Source organism: Odontesthes bonariensis, chromosome 23 (genome assembly GCF_027942865.1).
Source record: "Odontesthes bonariensis isolate fOdoBon6 chromosome 23, fOdoBon6.hap1, whole genome shotgun sequence".
Lineage (NCBI taxonomy): Eukaryota > Metazoa > Chordata > Actinopteri > Atheriniformes > Atherinopsidae > Odontesthes > Odontesthes bonariensis.
In genome coordinates, this window is record NC_134528.1 from 14,133,969 (window position 1) to 14,153,609 (window position 19,641).

The 19,641-nt window shown below is 38.6% G+C and overlaps 1 protein-coding gene across 3 annotated transcripts in view; it reads right to left on the bottom strand.

The window, feature by feature from the left end:
- Positions 1 to 439: 439 nt before the first annotated feature.
- LOC142373777 (adenosine kinase-like) overlaps positions 440 to 19,641 on the bottom strand; it is a 117,656-nt gene continuing 98,454 nt past the window's right edge. For all 3 annotated transcript variants that reach the window (XM_075457175.1, XM_075457176.1, XM_075457177.1), the window contains 4 exons: positions 16,268 to 16,303; positions 11,653 to 11,767; positions 1,711 to 1,797; positions 440 to 1,489 (listed from right to left, as the gene is read on the bottom strand). In XM_075457175.1, the coding sequence (XP_075313290.1) occupies positions 1,365 to 1,489; positions 1,711 to 1,797; positions 11,653 to 11,767; positions 16,268 to 16,303 (363 nt within the window). In that variant the 3' untranslated portion in view covers positions 440 to 1,364. The remainder of the gene's footprint in view (positions 1,490 to 1,710; positions 1,798 to 11,652; positions 11,768 to 16,267; positions 16,304 to 19,641) is intronic.

A 19,641-nucleotide genomic window follows, 5' to 3' on the forward strand; every position in this document is an offset into this window, starting at 1 on the left:
AGGAGGGGAGGGGCCTCCCTCTGATCCCTGTCTCCAACCCCCAGTGACAGCACAGCTGGGTACGATGGATCAGCCTAATTTTCAGGTCCCTTTAATGGACGTAGCGAAGAGCAACCACTAATCCCTTAAACTGAGAAAAATGATCTCCTGCAGCCCTGCAGCGCCACTTCAGACGCCCAAAGTCCAGTTGGGACCCCAACGAGCATGAGTAGGGGGTAGGGTGACTCGAGCAGAGCTGGGACATCACGCTCATAATAGAGAGTGTTGAGCTGACCAAAAGTGATTAGCATGAGACTGCTTCTGGCTGATTAAATTAGCACTCACAAACTCTGTGTGTTTTGTTTTGTCTTTTCTTTAAAGGGTCTATTACGCCCATTGGATAAATAAATTTTATGTCTGAAAAATGAGTTTGTACTGATAAAGGAGTGTCATGACAGGATGAATGTAATAATTGTTTATTTGTATAGTAATGAAAAAGATATTTTCAGTTCTGTACCATTAAAACTGAACTTTTGGAAATGGAAAACCACCCGTAATAGTAGATAAATGATGCCTGCTGCATCACAGCTGAATATTAAAGGAAAACTCTGAACTAACAATATAATATATTTTGTATTATATAGAATGACAATGCTCCCACCCCTCAGGTTTTGAAGATAAAAGCTTTTAGCTCACTGCTTCACACTCATTCTTTACACCACTAAATACAAAACTTCTCCGCCACTGACACCTCGTCAAAGCTCTGAAGTTCCTTTGGAAGAAAAGCAATCAGCAATCTTTCAGCAAAGGAAACACTGACTGTGTAGTATTGAGCAACATTTTAAAAGTACATCATGCAGCAGGGATGTTTTGACACGTTTTTCTATAGATACTTAAATTTTATTCTTTGGCCACAAGTCTGTGGCACGATTTGAGTTGACTGTAAATCTTTCACGAAGGAGGAAATAATCAACTTTTCAAAGCCACTAAATTAAGAAAGTTTTCAAGTCATTCCTGCATGGTTATTGTACTCCTATGCCATTGATCAGTTTCTCAGCATGTTCCAAATAAAATAATGAAATGCATAAACACCTGACCTACAAACCATTCAGAACAATGAACAAGTGATGCAAGGACTCTTTCCTATTCCTTTAGGATAGAATACCTCTTTATACCATAAACATATTAATATTAAAGTATATTGCAATACTAGTAAATTTTTTTAATTGTATTATAACATCGAAGATGCTTATTCGATGTAAATAGTCAAGCTATAGCGATTAGTCCCAAAAAGTCAAAAGTCACTGTAAACAGAAAAATGTACATGAAATCCTGAAGCATGAAAGTACAATGAGTATCTTGTGGGAAAGACAAGTTCAGATTCCTCAGTGAAAGTTCGGCTTCTCTGGAAAGGTGCAGCCGACCCGTCTGATGATGACATTGGCTGCGTAGTGTCCAGCCCGAATGCACTCCTCCACTGCTTGCTCCTGCACCAATGTGGAGAGGAATCCTGTGCAGACAGAGCAAAAGAGGTAAACTATCCCCCACATCCAAACTAGTATGGGAGCAGTTAGGATTCAACGAATCCAGGTATTAATAGCTTCTGCATTTAGAGTAAGTGCTGTTTCTTCCAAAGCACGTCTTTTCATGTGGTTCTAATATGCTCATAATCTTTGGTATCAAACATCAATCGGGTATGTACACAGAATTTGGGCTGTGACATTGCCATACCTCCCACAAAGGCATCTCCGGCTCCATTAGTGTCCACAATGTCATTCTGGTCAATGTCCAAAACAGGAAACATTGTCACCTTGTCACCTGCAGTTAGGACACAGGAGGACTGTTAGTTAAAGTTCAACACAAGTGTGTCTGTCTTTCAAGGGTCATTTCACATCACAAGACTCTGTTATAATTGTAAATACAAGGTCATTTTATTTCAGCACTTTAGCATGACAGAAAAATATAAGAAAGTTAAACATTTTCTCAATATGGACAATAGTTTTTCCTTGAAATAAGCGCGGTAAACAAAACCAAACATTTAACGAAACTTTGTAACTACTTTTCTACTGTGTAACTACAATATAGAAAAGCTGGCTCTACAAGCTCTAACTTTGTTTTACGGTCATTTACATTAAACTTTGTTTGGTGTTTTGTGCTAGTTGCGCAAATTCTTAACTTGTTAAAATGCTAAACTAAAACAGTTAAGATCATTAACAAAACAGTTGAAATCAGGCATGTTAGCATTCTGGTGTTTTGAATGCTTGTAGCATAAAGCTCAGCTATGGCAGCTTTACAAAGCTATCAGCATTGCTATGTAATGACACCTCCTTTGCAGCTTTGTTTGACATTCAAAATTCAGTATAATAATAAACAGACTATTCTACATAGCATTCAATGCAATGCAGATATGGATCGACGGAAACTTGGGAAAGAGGTTCATTCAAGTTTCGAGACATTGAAAATTACCACAATAAAAACAGGATAAGAAATGTTGAGAAATAGGTTAGCCTGTTAGCAAGCCTAGTGTGCTGCCACTTCTGTCAAATGTTTTGTTAAAGGATGCAAGAACCCCTATGCATGTACTCCAGTTTTAATTTAAAACAAACTTGTTCACTCCAAAATCCATTTTAAAAAAAAAAGAAGGAAGGATATTCACAGGCAGATCACAGAGGGTTTTTTTATATTAATAAATTAAATTCCAGTTCACTGGTATACACAGTTGGAAACTTGGAGACTTTAAGCTCATGTTAGACTTTTAGCGTCCACCATTACATCTTTAAGCTCTGCTACGTCCGCTATGTTAGGGCTCCGACTCTGCTCATGCATGCCCTGGAAAGGCAAAATGGATGTTGAATTTAAAGTGAGATTGTATGAAGAGGTCTGCTGTTACGTGCAACTGTGCAATTTCATTTATGCAGCGAATTTGCTCAGAATTTGGGAGACAGAAAAAACTGCCTGGCGGCACAAGCCATACACTCTCATGCAGTATGTGCACATGTATGCGGACAAGCAGACTAGGAAGTCCTATTATAAGAACAGCAACTTATATGACATGTCTGCAGCTGTCTGTGGGCGAGTTTAAGAGGAAGCATACATTCTTACCCAAGACTTTGTTAACATATTGGTTTAATTTCCAAATGCATCTTTGCCCTTAAAAAGTTAAACAATGCACCAAAACAAAATGAAAACATTTTATTTAATGTACAAAGATGTAAAACGGGGGAAAAAAAAAACAGTAATTAACAACTGACCCTAGCCAACTAACAACCATCCTAACTTTGGAATGAAAAAAAAAATAGTTATGAAAACTGTTCTTCTCTTTAAATGAATAAACATATTAAATGACAGTTGTACAAGTGTCTCTGACAATATAAAGGAAATGGAAAATTCTTGAAAAATCAACAAGCTTTAGAAGACTGCAATGGTAAATTGAAAACAATGCAAGAATAGTTGGTGTAAGTGGTTTCAGTTAAAAACTGAATACATTAAATGGGAGTCTCTTATCTTTGGTGGATTATATTGCTCCAATTATCAGTAGCATATGCACTTCAAAGAGCCTTCCAGTTCAGAGTAGGGAGAGGGGGGTTGTACCAGATGACAAAGTCTTGAGGTGTAGAATGACATTAAATCAGCAACTTATGTCAGAACAATCTGAACCACACACACAATCTTCAAACAGTCCAAGGGCTCAGGCGCAGACATGAACCTTCAAAAAGGTGCAGGAGACAAAAGACTGACATGTGGATAAAAGGAACACAAGGAGGCTGACAGACCTCTTACTGAGAAAAGAGGTTCTGAGTTTAAGGAGAACAAGAAGGAAAAGAAAATTGTTTAATGAGGCTCCCTGCCGTCCAACAAGGACTCGCAGAATATCTGAACTGCAGATAACACTGCACCTTTATCAATTTTGAAGACATTTAAGTCATCTTCCTACAGGGCTAAAGATGCACAACCTGCAGCTGAGCATGTGCTCAACACCTGATATCAAAGAAAGTTTTATTACACACCAACCGAGAGAGTTATTTTTTAACCACAATTATGTTGTGGTTAAAAAAGACATCTTTAAAGAGTGGCCGTGGAACAGGTCATGTACCAAAGGTGTGTCAGATTCAGAGTTTGATTGTGTTTTCATAAAAGCACTAGTTTTGTTTTTTGTTTTTTCAAAGGAAGCAGCTGACTGATAATAAATATCATAATACAGGAATCCTTACAGGATCAGCTAATTAGCAGCATAACGACTTTGCTTAATTAATGCCACAGATGAAGCCTGAGAAACCTCCTCTCTCTTGAAATGATTAACCGCACATAAAAAGTGTACTAATAATAAATTACAGTTACTCCGCAGTTGGGGAAACTGGAGTCGTTAGATGTGGTCGTGCTAATGCGACGCACTTTGCGGCTGTAAAACCGGATGCTTCAAAAGGTTCAAGCTGCTGCACTTGTTCTGCACAGTGTCTGGTGTTCATTAGATACAGGAAAATCAAACAGAAGTGGGTGTAAATATGTCCACGGTAGTTAAAACAAATGGTGACGGCAGTACAGGAGGAGCCAGGTCTTATTAGAAAAGACAGCCAGGTAATCTGTCACATGGGGTGATGTTCATCTTCATCCAGAGAGCCAGAATTCATTAAACAACACAGAATCTGAATATGTTGACACGTTGGTATGTGTGGCAATTTACAGTTCTGTTTCTGGATTCTTATTAAAAACTATGAAGTTCAATGGGAATTCTTTAATGTTCTCCAATGTACATCAGGCTATTCCCTCTGTAAGTGTTTAGTCTTTTTTCATTTATTCAACAGGTAAATTCAATTAGTTATCTTGTAACACACATTGAACTTGTTTCGCAAGATAATATTGAATGTAACAACAAAAACAATAGATAGTGAAATTCAGAGCAACTTCATGTGTTCAAATCAAAAATTGGAGTCTTAATTTCAGCAAACATCCTTCCAGCAAAGACAAATTTGCAATTATTAGTCAATTCTATGCTTAAGTGACAACATGTTAGCATTGTTGTTTCAAGCATGTTAGAATACTAAGTGATTTTCATTATGAAAGGAATGTCTATAGGGTAAAATGAACTTTTACAGCCTGTACCTTAATATTTTGGTTATTCATTGATATGACGATTTATACGTACTCGTATCATATATTCAGTCAAGTAAATCATGATTGCAAACACAATACCACTAAACTAAGGACACAGAAATGGCTGCACTTTTCATACCATTACTGAACACATGGAGAAATTACTCTTGATTTAACAGCCTCTTCCGGTCATGCCAAACCATATCAACTGGATTAAAGTCAAGACTATGACTTGGCCATTCCAAAATTTTTTATCATAATCTTATTCTTAACCATACCGGTGTTAATTTTCTTGTTGCTTTAGTCCACATCCTGCTATTTTCTTGTGAAATGAGTGGTACAATTGTTACAATTTTAAACTCATTGATCCCTCAGTGATTGCACGGCAGATACCTTAACGGCCTCGATTTGTTGTGCTCCCTCTACCGTGCTTCACAGCTGGAAAGAGGATTTAATATTCGCATGGAGGGCCAGTTTTCTTTTAAGTGTGTCGTTGTGTATTTTTGCCAGAGGATTTAACTTTTGTTTCTTCTATACACAAACAATCATTTCAGACATACCACGATGATTGTTTTTGTAGACCAGTGGCTAGATTCACGGTGCCCTTGCATTAACGCTAATTTTGATCAGTTTTTATTAGAGTGGACACATGAACAAAGCAGGTCTCGCCAAGAAGCAATATCTGGAGATGTTTTGCTGTTACCCCAAGCATTACGTGTCCTCTTGGTATACTCTTTAAAGTACGGAAACTCCTACGAAGCACATACAGCCCTGGATTTCTTCCATTTGTAGACAGTTTGTATCATTTTGGACTTTTGGAAATGCTTTTGTATCCATTTTGATGTCGGTACATCTGCTTTCTCTAAGGTCCTATGAAATGGAGGCATGGTTCACATAAACCAATTTTTCTTGAGAGGAACAGACTTTTCAACCTATCTTTTTAATGTCTATCTATAGGAGCACCTCTAAAAGTCACACTTTCAATTTCATATACTTATCTGGAAAAGCAGACAGCAAGTAGCTTTTTGAGAAGAACTTGCTTTATTCATCGTGGATTGTGAATGATTACCTGGTGTGCTCAATAAAGACATTAAATCAAAGTGTCTTTGTGATATTATTAAGTCATATTGTGGTCGTCTATAATTGGGATTTAGATTAAGATCAGACCACATTTAATAAGCAATCAATGCAGAAATCCTGCAAATGACGGATGTAAACGTGAACATGTAAATTTCAATTTGAGGACCTCACAGATAATGCATCTCTTTCCGATTTTGATTGGGAAGCATAATGTTGCCGATGGCTTTTGCAGAACCTTCAAAAAACTATTTCTAGACACATCATGGCAGATTAGCCATACGATATTTCTTTTTATTCATGACCATAGTTTGTATTCTGCTGCTAGGGGAAAGCTGACACAACCTCACTGATGCACATTATTCAGTTTGACTGACATGTTAACTCAAGTTACGGTCCAACAATTCCCCAGCTGTCTTTAAAATCTCATTGGCAAAAGTCTGTCATGGACATGGAAGTAAATAACAAAAAAGCCTTCCGCCAGAATACTCTGACTCTATTGATACTGGCTAAATGAACATCTGAAAACATCACTTTGCTGCACTCATTCAACATTTCACAGTAATGAGACCGGCAACATTATTTCCAATCAATAAAACTCTGCTGTACTCGTTTTCCAACACTAACATGTTCTTGTTTCTTGAATTTGGTCTGACAAAATGAGTAAAGCAGTAGATTGGTGGTATATGTGGGAGTGTGGTATGGCTTTACTTTGACAGGTAACGTGTCCACCAGTGAGGAGAAAAAGCAAAAAAGCAAAATAAACAGCATAAAAAAACTCATAGGAATTCAAATCATTCCTTCCAGAAAGGTACTGTGTAGTAGTGCGCTTTTTTTAATTCACTCTCCATAATTCCCTCATTACAGCTCTTGAATGGTGGTGATTAAAAGAAATTCTTTCAACAGGCGTCTCTTTGAAATAATGAGTATCAATTAAGTCCTTTATTATTGGCTATTCTTTATGACAATGACAACTCACAGCACAACAGAGGCTGAGAAAATGCCCTCTTGTAAAAGCGACTGTTCAAAAAAGAAGACTTTGGATTCGGTGAAAAATGATTGTATGGTACATTGTTTTCATTTGAATGATCAAAGGCAATACTGGTTGTGTTTCACTGCTCAATCTTTTTGCTTTGATAGGTATATCACATAGCTGGCAGGTCATTAAAATTAACTTGGGTCCTGTCGCTCTTTTTCACCGACACAAGTAAAACAATTAATACATCATTTTAAATCCTGCACTGCCAAGTGACTCCGGGAGACGTGAATATTTAGCAAAAATTCATGAGGTGAAGTGCTCAACAGTTGAAGTGAAACATCTTTATGTGAGAAACTTCCCAGAGAACACTTCTTCTGGAAGGATTCCCGTTGCATTTCAGCCAAATTCTGAGCCTCGGAGAGGAAAACAGCGTTACCGCTTTCTTGGCAAACGTGACAGGTTAGAAGCGAGTTGACATTCAATCTGTTTCCCTATCAAAACCAGCATCTTTGCTCACAACTGAGTTATATAAAAACGGACATATGCCTATAATTACTGAAACCACAGGCAAAAGATCATCGCCAACTGCTTTCCTTTCAGGGAGTCATGAAAGAGAACGCTTCAACGTGAAGTGCCAAGGAAACAGAGAGGTCTTTAACATACTGTAGTGCAGACTGCTAATTGATTTAGTCTATTATAAAGTATGAAACATAAACATCACACTTTTTTTCTGACTATTTAAAGAATTTGCAGTGTTCAGTGAAAATGACTAATCTTCCTGCTTGGACAAAATGATAGCTTTTGATTTGGATCCAGTGTTGACTTCTATCTCAATCTCATGTGGTTAATATGTATAGATCAGTATCAAACTTAAAATCTGCCTGCCTTGCCCCCATGAGAGCCCTAAAACTCTCAAAGGAGCCAAGTCAGGCTTGATCAAGTCCTTATCAGCGATTAGAGCGGCAACCCCTGCTGAATGATCGTTTATTAGATCTCCTCACTGCTAAGGTTCAGGGCACAGTGATCTTAATTACTGCAATAATGGGTGTATAAGCAAAGGCCCAGTGTGGTTCAGCAGCGTCAGAGGAAGCTACATAAAGGGCTATTTCTCCTGCTCCTGGCTCTTAAAAAGCACATTTGAAGTGGTGGTGTGATGAAAGACTCTGAATGAAGGGCAGAGAAAAAAGAACAATAACAAACTGACATCTCTTTTAGGAGAATTATACCACGGGGGAAGGCATTCTCCTATCCTTAATCACTATAAAATGGTTTAACATGACATGCAGAGGCTGGCAAATGATCAAATCCTGACAGGAGGACAAATTGCAAACAAAATGAGAGATCAAGTTTATTAGAGTGCCGCCTCTGGGAAATGAAAATCTTTAATTCTCTTTTTACATTGACATTTATTTGGCTGGCATGAATAGTGATGTTCACACACAGACAAATACACACACCACTTCTGCTGCACCTACTACAACTGTAACTGCTCCACTGCAATGATAGCACAGTCAATGACATTTATCTTGTTTGCCTTTGTAGATGACATCTGAAACACATCGTCTTTCATCCAGCCAGCATTCATCATGTATTTCATATAAAGTTCATAGCGGCGTTCAGCTGTGTCTTCATGCAGGAGCAATGAGAGGAGCAGGCAGGAATTATCTATCACCTCAAGCACAATGGATGGATTCGTCTTCTTTTTAACTGTCACGCTTGTCTTCAAAGGTTTCTTTTAAAATTCTCATGAAAGGGAATCCACTTCCAGGAATTCCACTTTGATCATGAATATTTGAATTGGTTTGTTCGATTATATATGCCATGTATTAAGACCGGGCAATAATTCAGCATCATCAATTACTGACTTGAAGGGGAATCTTATTAGGATATCACTGTTAATTTGCGAATCCTTTGTTCTGAAAGCTTTGAAGATTCTCGTCTGATATGTAGGTAACTCCACAAATCTGAAGCGTTGATAAGATGCTATCATCCAAATATATATGCTACAAGTGCAAAGAAATGTGATTTGCAGATGAACCCACAACTTGTATTGCAGTTTGCATTCATTGATTTTGGTTTACACTCTTTAGAGCTTCTTCTTTTTTTTTTTTTAATAGTCACAATAATGAACGGACCAATTCTTCTGAGGACTGAGATTCTTAAAAGTAAACCATCAGTCATATCCTGTGAGGAACTCTGCTATCGGCATTCCGACTGTGACACTCCCAAAAAGCTGGTTAGTTTTCATCGCTTATTTATAACCACATACAAAGCAGTGGCATACTTGTTTAATGACAACACCCGTGTCTATTGTTTTCATTGTTAAGTCCACGCACCAGCTGCTGCAAGACATTTGACAAGTGGTGCTGCATCGGGATACAGCGCTGACATTTTTCCTTGCATGTCACAGTTACTGTATCGTGACCACTTGTGTGTGAATTGTGTGCCCAGTGTGGGCAACTGAAGCCAAATGACACAACAGTAAACAGTGCAGCTGGGTGTCCCCTATAGGACTGAAACAGTTTACTGAACTGAAAAACTGCTCAGAGTTTATGTAATTTTACAGATATCTGGCACACTTTGATATACAGATTTTACTGGGCATTGTAAAGAGGATATTGTAGTGGCAACAAATAGTTAACCAGACACAATGAGGCAGCAGAAATATGCAGGTTCTTTACCACCTTGTAAATTTTATACTGGTTATTTGCACAGTTTAGTTTTGTTACACAAACATTATACTTTTTTTTTTTAATTTTTTCAAAAAATCTTATTCATTCAGAGTAAAGATTACATATTTACCTAAAGCAAAGTCTAAATCCCATCACAGAAATGCACTGTTTTCCACAATCTCAGCACAGCTAAATGTGTCATTCTCATGTTTGAATGAGCACGTTGGTGCTTTTCTGTAATTATTTACCTCGCAATGTTACGAGGTAAGACCGAGTTTTATTGAACAGGACATAAAAACACAGCGGTACATTTGCTACAGCATTTTGGGTTAGGCTGATGCAGCAACTCCTCTCACACGATGGACAGCGCAGAGATCACCGGGTGAAATACATACATGTTTTTCTCAAGCTGATAATGGAAACGCTCATTACTGCAAGTGCAACGAAACTCAACGCAAAGCAATTAAGAAGCCAGTCAGAGTTCTTTATATTACCAACTGTTTTATAAACTTAACCATGTACAAACTGTATTTTTTATCTGATCACATCCTCTCACTGTAAGTTTTACACAGCCACAGGGTGCTTGTGGCATTGTGACTGTTGTAAGAAAACTCTGACTGTTGAAGCAATTTGGTGTTGTACCTCACATTTTGTACTAGTAAAAACTGTGATATGGCTCTCCTTGTCACTGTTGCAGGTAAGACTGAGTAAAGCCGTAAGGAACTTTAGTGTAAATGTGGAACATGCTACTGCTTTAACGGATGTTTGAAAACGGCTTAATGCTCAATTTGAAAATAAACCAGAGAATCACAAAGTTTGGACATAAAATAAAGAACAATTGAAGTTCTTTAAAAAAAACTAAAAAAAACTGGCAGACTTGGGGAGAACTGGAAAGTCGAGTAAGTTCAAGACTCTCAGGGCATTAGTGCACATTAAAATGGTTCATTTATACATGACTGATAGAAAATGGTTGACTGATAAATAGTGTGATCTGTAACACACTGCACTAAGCATTAGTGCCAGCAGTATACAATTGAGGACAATGGAGATGTGTAAAGACAGTGCCCTGCAGAGCTAAAACTCATGTTGTAGTGTTGCCTCTCTGCAGTCCCCAGTGATGAGTGATATGTTGGAACCTTTACCTGAGGCCATTTCTCCCCATGCTCTACAAGTCTGAGCTGAACTGCAAGGGCAATGAGGAGAGACACCCCGTGGCTCCGAACAAAGGCAAAGTCTCCCAGCAGTAATCTGAAACCATCATCTCTTCTCACACTGCTTAAACCTGCAACCCCTGCTCAGTTATGATGACAGTGCCTTTTAATGTCCCACTAACTAATCTGTCATGTACCAAAAGGAAATTGGATTGATTTAAGGGCTGTACTGTCAACTTCTCCCCAAGGTCACTCTGCCAGCATTTTGCGAGAAAAAAAAAAGAAAAAAAGTGCAGGATGTTAGAGTTGAAGCATTAAAAATTGCTGAGGACTGGCCTGGAGTCCGTCCAAGACAAAGTTAGAAGTACTTCACAAATCAATGTCTGCTCTATGCATCCCCCACACTTCTTTTATGCTCTGAAATGACAGAATGTAGTGCAAGCATTCTTCTTTTTTTTTTTTTCCATAAGAAAAACATCTGGTGTCAATATCGAAGCTCGACTTCAAAGAAATTACAGATAGCATTTTACTCTCTTCAGTCAGCGATCTAGCATCTATTTGAGGCTGTGCTCTGCAGTTTCGAGATATGAGGTTTAAGTGAAGGGTAAAGATGTCCAAAAGGGGCCAAAGCAGGGATGGCTTTGAGTAGAAAATATGTGCAGATAAGCAGGAAAAAAAACCACTGAAAACGAGAGTGGCCTACCAACAGTTGCAACGCTGTCGTCCTTGCCCTGGGTGAAGACCACCTCTCGCTGCCTCTTTCTGTTCTCCTTTGGGAGGTTTTGGGTCTTCTTTGCAATCTCTGCAATGTCATCTGTCTGTGAAAACACCACAGCGCTGGGGTGAATATGTTAAGTTGAATGAATGAGTTACAAAGAGTGATTTCTGAGGAGTCAATCAAAGATCAGTGTGTCATGGAGAGAGGTCAGATTTTTCCAATCGAGGCAGACGGATCAAGTGATAATGAAACCAGATGGGCTGGTTTGAAAAGGATCAATAGGAGCACTCAATGATGCTTCCATGCAGTAACAAGAGGGCTAGAAAATATCAGAATGTTATAGTCCCTAAGTGAGATGAAAATAAGTTTGTGAAGATATGCTGTGATATGCTCAGATAAAGGTACTTCTGCGAGCTGAAGGGATAGGTGGTGCGTGTACTGTATCACTCTGCTGAAACAGGCCATCTCTCCTCAGCATCTGCACAGAATGGATATTCTCGCCTGGAGACGACAGAGCTCTCCGAAGTGCTTGCCTTTGATCATGAGAGGGATAAAAAAAAAAAAAAACCCACACCTGTCAGTGCTACTTTATTATTAACTCATCATGATGTACTTTGAGCAGGTAGAATGTCTTCATTGCCATCTTGCAGAGAGGTGGACTCCTTTTTCTGTTATACATCGTACTGAGGCGCTAGCATTAGGGATCGTGGACGCCTCTGGCATCTGTATCAAAGCTAACACTCGAGTACCTTCAGGGTGAGCAAATACTGTGATTATGGGAGTAATCAGAGAGATAGGCTCTGGCCCAATACTACCAACCACTCTGGCTCACTCAAACCAATGAGCTTTTACACCTCTAAATGCTTCCCAAACGTCCTTTAATCAGCCCTGAGAGGTCCGGGGAGACCCAGGGCTGAGGAAAAATGGGTGTAACACTCTAAGTAAGTGCTAATGGTGAGGTTAATACAGAGGCTGTTAGCAGGCGATGGTGAAAAAAAGAGCAATTTGTCACTGTGACTGGATGTAACCACAAGCACTCCTCCAGACACTGAATGCAAAAACACACAAGGCTTCGGCACATTGTCACCCTCAGGTTTTATGTTCGCTGACATAAAAAGGCGCTCTACTCAGGTTTAGGAGCTGAAAGGTTCTATGGGCCAGAGGTGGCAGGGTAAGCATCATGGCTGCTGAGCCGGGCACACACACACACATACACATAACCACACACACATAGAGCATGCCCTCCTTCTTGCCAGTCGTAAACACTTACCTGACAACTTCCTACAGGGCAAAACGATGCAGAAAAATAGCATTCAGTGTGAGTGCAAAACAAATGGATTGACAAATGATATGGTCAATTTGGTTTATCACTGACAAATGGCAATATTTATGATCGTGAGACAACTGATCAGACATAAATCAACAAAGCGTGAAATATGAAAGCTTTACAAGGGTGTTAAATTGTGTTTCTGTGTTGCCAGCGAGAAACCGATAATCTCCACTGCAGGCTGCTTGAGAAACACTGCAAGGGAGAGATTCAATTAGAGCTGTGATGCAGAGAGTTCTTTGAGCATTTAAAGGAAACAGATCACAATCAGGCGACTGTGTTCAGATCTGCTGATTGCTGTGTTGGAGAGGACAAGCTCTTAATCTTGTATCTATACTGAAGAATTGCTGCTGTCATTTTTTGTTAGTCATCCATAATGTGATGATAACAGTATTTCAGAATACATTCAAAGTACATAAAGCTGTCTTTTGGGGGTTAGATACTAACAATATTTATTCATAGTTTCCTTCAAAAAGCCACACTGGCAAATTAACCAGACTTACTAGACTTAAAGAAATCAATCTGCCAATAGAGACACACCTTTGTGCCAAAAATGTATCCAAAATTTTCATTGCTGATATTGTTATCAATAATATGAATAGAATAGAAATAGAAAATACTTTATTCATCCCCCAATGGGGGAAATTCAAATTAGTCAAGTAGCTCAAAAAAATTATAAATATTTACAATATTTATGATGGCAATGTCGTAAGTTGAAAATGAATGTTACTTTTTTTTTTTTTTTACTTTCAGTCATAGCAACACACCTTTGGAACACTCTTAAGAACGTAAACATACAAAAGAAAATTTTTAAGCTTACTGAATCTTTGCAATGGTCATATCATATATATATATATATATATATATATATATATATATACACACACAGACTGACATAGAACCGCATCTTCATTATGCAAATACCTGCTGCCAACTACTATTAATGGACAAGTATTTTCCCTTCTAAATCAGTACTTGAGATTTGATATATCAATGAAACAGATGGCTTGGCATACGTTATTTTGATTGCTATTCTGATTTTACATCTTGCATAATGATCTAAGGTCAAACTTTTGCAAAGTAAGGCAGGTCTCTAGTCCCTTAAAGCAGACAAATGGTTGTGTTAGCAGTCTGTGATACAACAGATGCTAAAGTAGTCTTAGATCAATTGTAATTTTTTACATTCCTCGACTATCAATAGTGTTATTAGCAGACTTGGACTGAAAATAAAGTCTTAAATAAGTGGAAGCCAATGGAAAGTGACAAGTGACACTGTTTGCTTTTAAAGCTCCCGTGCTCTTTACATTTTATTTACTTGTGGCAACAACTTCACCCAAATTTGAACCTGCAGCTGCAACCAGGGATACTTGAAATTATTTGTCAAGATTAGTTTGTTAAAAGGGGCACGAAGAAATGTTGAATAACCATCATTTTGTTTACGGGGACGGATATGCACAGAGCTGGGTCGACAAGGCTGTTGTCAATTTGGAACATTTTCATCGGGAAACAAACAAGGGTTTATTATGTGCAGTGAAAGTTGTGACAGACTTTTAATTTTGCAGCTCATGTTTGTTCTCATACTTAGAAGCTCTTGTGGGTATCTGGGCAGCTTCAAGGCTACAGTTGGCTTATTCTGGCAAAAACTGATGTGTAAAATTGGCTCTCAATAACAACACAAGTAACTGTAGTACAACAAGCAAACAAACAAACCCATAAATGATCATGAACCTGATGTATAAAAAACAAAGACACTGACGGAGAGTGAAATTTGTTTTTATGAAATGAATTAATAACATTTCAAAAATGTTTTGCTGCTTACTAAACTGCTGAATAAAGGCTGAACTGGAACATAAACGCACTTCAATGTCACATTACCTCTAGAGAAAAGTGACAGGTTAGGGTTGCATTAACATGGAGCAGCAACACCGTGGGTTTAACTAGTTGGAACTTTATGGGTCATTCTGGGGTTAGAAAAAACATTCTTATTGGACTGTTGTCTTTGTGTGAACAACAAACTTTTCTCTGATAACACAGGAGTAATAAGGCTTCTTTTACATAACTTGTAAATCAAAGTTCTAGAAGCTACTGTTTACATATCTTGAAAACATGTCAGTGTGAAAGTACAGTACGGATGCTAGCTGAAGACAGAGAGTAAAATCTCATCAAAAGTGAAAAGAGAAGCAACTGGGAGGAAAACTTCTTCGAACTACAACAATCTAAAAATGCAGCAAGTACAGTACACACCACTGGTGTTATCTGAGAAATCACATTCATCCAATGCAATTTCGTAGAGTGTTCTACCAAATCCGGTTGACACAGAAAATGTCAAAGAATTGTAACTACTAGCAGAGTCTCCATTTTGCCCTTTGTGTGTTTTTTTTTCTCCAAGTGAAGCCCCTCCATCACCCCCTCCATCACACTCCTCCTGCCTTCATCCCTTCTCCTCTCTTAAACCTGTCACTGCCATCGGGAATGCATTTCTATTCCAGTCACGCTGATCACACCGTTAGTGATTCTGGATGACAATTATTCACAAAGAGCAGAGTCATATTCAAAGCAGCTCTTCCTCTGAAAGAGAGATGGCACTTAAAATACCTGAGCCCGTGCTAAAAAAAAAACAACAACAACAAAAAAAACAAAAAAAAAACGCATGCTAGCTATTTGTGTTTTTGATTTTGAATTTAAAGAGAGATACAGGGAATATGCAAAATACCAGCAAGAAATAGACTAAGGGGATATTCATTTCACAGTGAAGATGCAGCCCCACTTTAAAACACATATTCTAAAGCGGTAACAAGCAATGCAATCTGCATTTCCATAATCTAAAACCACAGGTGGCTTTAATTTGTTTTTTTTTAAAACACTACACGATGATTCAGTGTGAAGTAATGCTACAGCAGTGAGAGGAAGACATACAGTAACATCCCCGAGTGCAATGAAGATAATGAGGAGGCTTTTTAACCAGGCAACCTGATGAGCCCCAAGCCTGCAGAGAAAGGCTTGAAACCATGCCCAACTTCTCAGCTTCCCAAGAGGCTTTTCAAAATTCAATAAATAACATCTGTAGGCGATGTTGGGTGCAGACCTAGCAGAGTGCGTCATAACAGAGAGCTGGCTGAACAAAGAAACCATGACGACTGCCAGGTTTCCATAGCAACTGCTGCAAGGCCTGGAGAGTATAATAGCACATCAATCACTGTCCAAAAAGAACTTCATTATCAGCAAAAATAAACCTTTAGGATCTTTTTACTGTGCAATTGCTGGTCAACTCACCTCAAAGCCCAGCTCTTTGGCAAATGTGGCCGCCTCCTGGAAAAGATAAAACACACACACACGCATAAATGAGCAATTAATTACAGAGTTACAAACACAGTACAATGTCACACTGCAGATGTGAAGTAAACACACTTGCTGCCCTCCACTCCACACATGTCACTTGAGAATAAGTAACTTGAGTTCACATTGCTCCTTCAACTCCTGATTTAATAGGCAGGCAGCCCTCCCATTTAAACTATTACCAGACATCATCTCATCTTACCACAGCGGCATGAGATAACACTACATCGGCCTCCAGGCTTGAAGCAACCACTGAAACCATGAATATGTGCTGGTATGTGGGAATCCCCGTAGCTGCAGGCGTTCAGCATACTTTAATGTAGGTTGCTTTAGTTTCCCGACAGGTGCACTTTACACACCCATAAATTACTGTATTCAAGTTGTGTCTCATCACTAATAATCGTGTAAATTTCACATCGATCAAATAAACCGGGCTGCAATGGTGTCATCAGAGGGTTGCAGCAAGGACTCAGTTATGCTTCGCTGTAATAAACATTAGAGGGGGTATTTGGGTATAAACAAACAAGCAAACAAAACCAAAAAAACTAAAACAATTGCCTTGGCATCAGAATATAAAGTTAGGTCATGACAGCAAGTACTGGCTGCGTTTCTGAAAGTTTTTTCCTTATTTTGACATATAAATATTTGTTTATCAACTTTTTCCTCGCACACATTTTCAACCTGCCCATAAAAAAACCTTGCTGGAGACCAGACTGGTCTGAATTAGACTAGTTTATTTCTCTACAGTTTTTCATTTGTTAGTCTATGTCAGGCAGCAAGAATGCGGACCAACTACCCAGAAAACTTGACGATCCTCGGTCGAAGTGATGCATGGGTAAAAGAAAAAAGCCATTCAATCTGGTGCAGATCCAGCAAGCTTTAATTTTTTTCTTGAACTGCATAACAGGGCTCTTGGCCTTGGCAAAGAATGCACTCTCTGACTGCACGTCTAGTTTTACGCTGCAGCTGGCTTTGGACCAATAAGCCTTCGATATTGGCAGGTTTAAAAGATGTGAAGGTGTGAATGATGACGTCTCCTTTTAACTGACTGGATACTTTTATGGCATTTCATTGATCTAATTGTTTGAAATTTTCTTTTGAAAGTGATATGCAAATGCTGCTTTATTCAATAACCTGTTGGTTTCTTTTGCCAAGCTACTTTTTAATGCCCTGGCATTACAAATACAGTTACAGTTTAATGACATGGACTGATTTGGATGGTATTTAACTGGACTTATATTAAAGTTGTTAAGTGTCTCTGTCAAGTGCACTCGGATTACTTGTGTTGTGAAAAGGGGCAATGCAAAATAAACATGAACCTAACTGAATTCAGCGCATAAGTGTCATTTGAAAGAGCCTCCCCTTTTCCAATTGAATTCTACAAAGGACTTCCCCAGATGGTTCTATGCAACAAACCATCTGGCAGGTCAGGTTACCTCTGGTTACCATATGGTATGATATGGCAAACTCTTGTACCCTCAGTGAGGGGACTAATCCAAATTCATGTCGTACATTTGTTGGTATATGGACATACGTTCCAATTGTTGCTGGCAAACATTTGTTTCTGTACAACGTTAAAATCTAAAATACCAATTCCTGGAATGTGGTTGGGTTGCGTAATCCAGCAGTTTCTAAAATTGGGGGGGTAAGATAAGGGGTAAGATAAGATATTCTTATCACGTCTTATATTTCATGTCATATATAAAACATGATAAGAATATCTTTTTTTTTTTTAAATAAAGCCTAAAAATGTGGTGGGAAAAAAAATATGTTCAGCAAAAAATGTCTCAATGCATGTTTGGGGTTAAAATAAATTACCATCCAGATGACAGAATAAAGAAACCCAATTGGTAACAGATAATACATGTAACAATCCCAAACTATACCATTTCAAATGATTTAGGAGCTTGTGTCACCTTTCAAATTTGTAAAGCGTGATAATGTGAAAATTGACATTGACACAAAAGGATGTCTCAATTATGAATGTAGGTGGCTTTAATGTAAAGTATTTGATTTGTACTAAATGCACCGTACTACGGTCCTTTAAGTGATGACAGAAGCTGTTGCTTGTCAAATCAAATATGCTGGAAATTATGACAGACAACCTTGCGCACTAAATTCACTTCTGACCCCAAACAGGGCTATAAGTTGAAGCTATGATTCTAAATAATCCAATTATCTGCAGTGGGGCCGGCTTTTCCGTGACCTTGGGGAGAGGTTGACAACCTGGTCCTTTAACAGAAGGGGAGGAGATGACATGGAACAATAAGGTTACTGGTCCCCGGGGGGACGCCTCATGACTCTCTGCCTTGGATTAACTTCACAACACCAGCAATATGTCAATTCATCACCCAACCCTGCCTGCACACACACAAAGTCAAGACAATTAGCTGTTGTAGTCAAGAAGCTGTTCTAAAATCATTAAAGGTAGAGTAGTGTTCTCCTTTCACCTCCCTTTGCCTTTTCAATCTATTGAGGGCTCAGGTCTCACATTTGTTTTCCTTTATTTATGACCACATATTGACTTTTCGGCTCGGGAGCGTTCAATCACAGACAAGCAAGAGGCATCTCGCAGAGACAAGAGCAGCTTGGAAAATATCTTGTCAAAACAGTGATATTTCATATCAAAGGTACTTAAAAGAGACACATAAATGAAGGCATGGAATAACGATTGTGGTTTCTGAGCGGCACATGTCTCTACCTCGCCCTCCCTCCAGTTAACAGCTATAATATTTGTGAGAAAAGCCTATCGAGAGGGAGAGAGTGGGTGTAAGGAGAAAAGATAATTGAAGCAATGTCTATGAGCCACATGTGTACAAAGTAATCCTTTTCAGGAATTGATTAATTTCTATGAGTTACTATGAATGGCTACATCAGAAATATTTGTAATATAAGCTTAGCTAAACCTAATATACATTTGTATGATAAATATTGGTGGTAAATCTGTAATTACTGAAACAACACATGCAAGGCAATGAAATAGAACAGAAAGGCAATTAAAGTTACGACTCCTTAAGAAGCTTATGGCAATATTACTCAGGAGCCTTATATTTCAGGCTGTGCACGTTTCACATGTGGCTGTTTTTGTATGTTGACGGTAGATTTTTTTTTCAGATGACGTTCCATGTGCTTCTACAGCTGTTGCAACAATGACAAGTGCTTTGAATGACATCTGGGCAAAATCCTCTCAGGCTCAGAACAGCATCTCGTTTGCTCTGAGATTGCTGTGATTGCATGCTCGCCTTTGATGATCTGCTGCCGAGTCGGATTCTAAAAGAGAGAGGACTGTCGCAGATTTCAAGCCCTGCGAG